General features: G+C 34.5%; 1 protein-coding gene across 1 annotated transcript; it reads right to left on the reverse strand.

Annotated features, from left to right (window-relative positions):
* Positions 1 to 2,988: 2,988 nt before the first annotated feature.
* Positions 2,989 to 5,041, reverse strand: LOC113282016 (aspartyl protease family protein 2-like). Its single transcript, XM_026530933.1, has one exon. It carries the CDS (start codon positions 4,984 to 4,986, stop codon positions 3,628 to 3,630), a length of 1,359 nt encoding a protein of 452 aa, XP_026386718.1. The 5' UTR covers positions 4,987 to 5,041; the 3' UTR covers positions 2,989 to 3,627.
* Between the last annotated feature and the right edge of the window lie 646 nt (positions 5,042 to 5,687).

The raw sequence follows: 5,687 nt of genomic DNA on the forward strand, positions 1-5,687 counted from the left end.
TTTTACAATGTACTTATAGACATTATTTTCATTTAAAACAAGATAGAAAACTATCTTGCAAAGGAATACGATTTAAAGTCCGGAAAAAAAATACACCAGTCAGATATCATATTAAAGCTGTGCCGTTATGACACGAGCTATGTCTAGATATTTATATAAACTCTCTGTTAATCTCATGACGTGTCGTAACTGCACGAGTTATTTCTAGCAACATAACATAATTATGTAGGTTTTCTTTAACTTGGTATTTGCTTCACGCATGGTCACTTAATCTTCTCTTCAAGCACGGACCTGTACGGTACACCCTAAAATATTCCAATATAGCCGGGAGGGACGCATCTATAATACTATTTGATAAGGATATTTTGTATAAGCCTGTCACACAGTTACTACTAGCCTTTCATAGTATTACATGAAGGAGTAAGCTACGATAGCAGATTTGATTTTCTAAAGTCTATAGAACTTTTTTTTTTTTTTTCCTGAAACATGCATATGTTAGAAAAGCAACTAAACTGTTATTACACGTGGGAATGTGACCCGCATAGAGTCTATAGAACTTCCTAATGTATTTTATTTTTGTTTTAATTAGTTTGTAAGTTTTTTTTTTTGAGGCTCTCTACCTCTTTTTTCTTTTAGACTAGTATGTAATTTTCAGCTATTTATTAATATAATTTGGATTTATCAAAAAAAGAAAAAAGAAAAAAAAAAACTTTACCAATGTATCTTGATTAGGGTCATTTTCATGAGGGGATTACTACCCCAAAGGAGTAGAAGATAGAACAAACTCTCCCGGCAAAATTTAGTAGGAAAAAACCAAAAATGCGTGTAGACACTATACAGCTGTAGCAAGAGTACGAAAGTAATGGGACATGCGGAGCTACTTTAATATCAGTAGAAAAAAAAGTCGCAAGTATGCATTCCCATACTATGCCCTTGCATTTTATAACTTCATTCATCATTACTACCCTTTCTTACCACATACAGGAAGAGAAGATGATTGAGGAGTGGGTCTTCAATCTTCAATTACTATGATTTAAAAATTAAAACCTGCATTGTGCTGCCATAGTGATAAGTAGCCCTACACGACCACACATATGAAATCAATGCATCATGCTTGACAGCATTGGAGATTTATAAACAGTTCATTCCAAGAAGAAGAATTTGTAGAACATAGCAATTATGCAATAATGCTAATGGGGTACCATTTTACTTGGGAGTATACCAAATTATATGTAAGACAAAATATATTTTGGTAAGAGATTGGTACATCCCAAACAAAATGGTACCCCATTAGCAGCCATTCAATTACGGAGCTGGAGGAATGAATCCCATCATGCACGTTGCCTGAATGCGCGGACATGGCGGATGGACAACAGTAATAAGAATGTGGATATAAATATCTCATTTAATTGGGGGCCCAAAATACAATTAGGGGCCTCGCCCATTTTGTTTGCGCCCTAAACTTTACGGGGGTGTATTAAAATTTTGTGAAAATACTATTTTACCCTTCACTAAAAATAATTTTTAAAAACCTATTAACCCTTAATCCTAAGCCTCAATTCATTTCTAGTTCTAAACAAAAAAATCACTTCCTCCCCTCTCACCCTCTCGACTCTTCTCTTCTCCCCCATTAACGACTCCAAGAAAAAGAAAAAAAAATCTTCACCCGAAAAATTTCAGTTACAGTAAAAGGGTCGTCAATTCGACAAGCCTAAACCCTAACGATTTTTCATATGCAGGTAGAGACCATAAAAAATCGTTAGGGTATATGATGATCAAGATAACAACCATATTTCTGATTTTCATATTTTTTACCCTAGATTAGAGTAGTTAACACAATATAGAAACCTATGACGATCCTCTATGAACGACCCTTTTTTAAACGTCAACGTCCCCAGGTGAAAACAAACGGCCTCTCTGTCCCAAAAAATTTCAGAGTCGTCTTGGTATAAACACACAAAATAACGACTCTTTCTGACCCCAGCTAAGAGTCGTCAGGGTATATCATATTACCCTGACGATTTTTCATAATCTGGAAAAGTTGCAGGTTTGAGTTGTCATTTTTGGTGTCAATACATTGACGACTTTATAGAGTCGTTGGGGTATACATCCCTCGACATTGACGACTCTTTCTCTGTGTTGTGACATATATCCAATCCATGAAAGAATTTAAGATAATCTTACCATCAACACAATCATCTTTGTTGCTTGAACCTTCCCCAACATCATTTCCCCTACTTGAATTACTCATTTCTAAAAACCCTAATTTTTTCTCTAAAACCTCCTCTTCTTCCTCTCAACTCAACTTAAAAAAAAATATCAAACTTTGATTCTAAAATCTGATCTTAATCTAACATAATCTAACCACACTAATTAACTTAACTTAATTAAGTTTTAATACTAATCATTTAGGGACAATTTAGCAATTTAAAAATATTTTAGTTAAGGGGTGACTCAAATTAAGTTTGAATGACCTTTTTTGTCCTCTAGTGGGAGGCCCCTAATTGTTTGGGCCCCAAATTAAACTACGATAAATATACGACGACCCCTTCTAGTCCCAAAATCTTGGGCTAGCATATTCTCCCGCAAGAACATTACTCATCACATGGTTTCATATGGAAAAATATCTAATTATCAAAAGAACTACATTCAAGAAATTGTCCCACACTTTTTCTTTTTTTTTTTTATCTTGGATGCTTATTGTTTCGTCATATTCCAGAAGAAAAGATCTCCCTTTCTTCATCACTACGGCACTCTTGCGCGTATACTTCAAATTTCCACCGGTGTTACGAGACTTACCAAATTCCATAATTGCTACGAGAATTATCATGGATCTAATGGATATATTAGCCGTATGTGGAATCTGGTAACCCTGAAAATTTTGCATATAGATCACAAAACATGAAAAAAAAATTCAACCAAGTAAAATGTGATCAAAATAATTATGATACAATGATTCCAAACAGTCTTTTTGATCATATTGTCCCAAAAAAATCTTTTACAGTTACATTCATCCATTTCTACATTCAATACTACTCTTACAACTCACTCATCTCATTAATGAACCCCAAAAAAAGAAAAAGGAGAAGAAGACCTGAAAAGAGAACCAACCCTTCCTTCCATGAAAAGAAAATCATACAGTTTAGCTTTTTAGTTGGTGAGATTTTTGGGGTCATAAACAGCAATCAATTTAATCACACCCCACGAACACCAACAACAACCTCCTCCTCCCTCCCTCTCTTTACAATCTTTTTTCTCTAGAATCTCCTCAAGAGTGAATCCATGAGCAAATGAGAATGTTGTTTTGTTTTGGGTGTTATATAATAAAATGAAAAATAAGAAGAGACAAATACACAAATTACATAGTTATTACACACTAATCACTAAATCCCTTCTTCTCTCCAAAAAAAAAAAAAAGAAAAAAGAAAAAAAAGAACAGCATATTTCCCTCTCTTTCATTGTCTCCATGAAAGATCAAACAAAACAATTAAAGAAAAAAAAGATTTGTCTACCTAGATCCAAAAAATAAAATAAAATTATATAAATAAAAAAATAAAAAATATCAAGAAAAACGAAATGACTCACTCAGTGATCTAGTCCCATACAAACTCAGCACCACCATCATCTTCAAGGGTGAGCACAACCGTGTCGAGAAAAACCGAGTTTTGAAACTTCTCTATCGAACTCAAATAAATAGCCTTGTTGCATAAGATTACCGAATACCGAAAACCCTAATGGAGAAGTAACTGATTGTAATGCTAAGCACATAATATCATCAGCAGCATCAATGAAGTAATTTGTTACTGGGGGACTAAACACCGAGTTACCAACGAATCGAAAACTCAGTAATGGTAAACTCACTTTCTCCACACCTGTTACATTTATACATAAATCAAAACCTAAAGCTGGATCAAATATTTTTGGGTACTTAATTTCATCATCAAACGCGTTTAATATCTCTATATAAGCTGGTTCAGCTAGAAACGTTAATGTAGTTCCCGAATCCATTATAGTACCTCCATTACCTTCATCATCAAATTCCCAAATAGAAGAATCAATATCTAACTTCTTACCATTTACCTCAACACTTTGAATTCCAATGTAATAAAATGTTGGTGACAATGGGTTAGCTAATAATGGAGTGAAATTCATTTTCTTGATAGTGTTTGCTTTTCCAAGTATGAGATAACTAGTTGGTGGTGGAGATATTGTATAATCCATCAAACAATAAGAAAACTTGTTTCCAAATTTCTTACCCACTTGTGTTGAGAATGAAATAGGACCTTGTCCTAAACCCATTACTCCATGAGCACCATTAAAACTAGCTCCGGAAACACTATTCCCAGAAATATTAAACCCACACCCAAAAGCCAAGTTTTTAAGCTTAGTGTTTTTTCCTGAACTTGTTTGCAATGTTGTTGTTTCTCTAGCGAAAAACCCACTTGATCTTGATCCATCTGCATATGAATATTGGTACCTGCAAGTACTATGCATTCGGGTTTTATTACAGTGGGTTCTGGGTGGTTGAGGTACTAGTTGACACGCTTTATCATAACAATGAAATGGTGCAAATGTAGATGAATGTCTTGCAAAAAATGATGTACCCTTTTCATGTCTTGAACAATCTCTACAAGCTGAACATTTTACCCAAACTAAATCACTACCTGTATCAGCAACTAACAAAATCTTCTGTGGTGGTGTTCCGACCCGAAATGAAACAAAATACTGACCCGACCCACTTGATGCTCCTGATACGACTGGATTTTTTAGTGCTTTTCGATTTGGTAGTGTTGATAATAGGACTGACAGTCTATGTGAATCTGAAACAAGGGTTTTTTGTGGTGTTCGATATGGATCATTTCGATGAACTAATTTTAATCTCAAGTACTCATCTTCTTCTACTACCTCATTTTTGCTGTGTGTACTTGTGCTTAGATCTGTAAATGAGATTATAAGGATTGAAATAAGTAAAAATGGTAACCCCATTGACAGAGCAGAGTAAAGGAATACAGAGAAGAAGAGAGAAAGAAGAAGAAGAGGATGAAGGTTGAAGGGGGAGAGTGTTTGGCTTTAAGTGTCTACTATATATGAGTATTTTTGTTGCGTATAAAATACGGTGTACGTTTAGTACGTAGAGTAGAATACGGTGGGAACCTGACTCGAAATTCACTCACTAGAGTTTACAGCTCAGTGTCTACACGGCTACACCACTGTATAATCACGAGATATACTACTGTGCTGACCAATAATACATGCTTGTTGTATTTTATGTAGAAATTGAATGGATATGATTAGGTGATAAAGAATTATTAGGGTTAGCAAATGGGACCCACTCTGCACGTTGTCAGATCATTCCACGTGTATCCTAAAAATTAGCTGAGCTGTGCAGTTACAAAGCCGTCAAAAAGACAAGAAAACCACATTGATGTTTGAGCTCCTACTACTGCTCTGTCTGTGTAATATCATTAAAATGTTTAGTATTCTCTTTTGTTGTTTGTCTTAATCTTAATTTACAAATACTAATCCTTTGAAAAACCAAAAAGATCAGATGGGAAATGGGAATATTAGAGTATAAACGTGCTTAAGAAAAACACTGGGTATATGTCAAAAAATGTGAATATGGATTTTGTTCTGTAAAACCCAAGTTTTGAGAGTGTAATTTTTGTGGATTTTGAAATAATATCCGT

The sequence above is a fragment of the Papaver somniferum genome, chromosome 5 (genome assembly GCF_003573695.1).
Source record: "Papaver somniferum cultivar HN1 chromosome 5, ASM357369v1, whole genome shotgun sequence".
Taxonomy (NCBI): domain Eukaryota; kingdom Viridiplantae; phylum Streptophyta; class Magnoliopsida; order Ranunculales; family Papaveraceae; genus Papaver; species Papaver somniferum.

What these genes read in the sequence shown, in the direction of transcription:
- LOC113282016 (XM_026530933.1), bottom strand. Translation starts at nt 4,986, where the DNA reads ATGGGGTTACCATTTTTACTTATTTCAATCCTTATAATCTCATTTACA.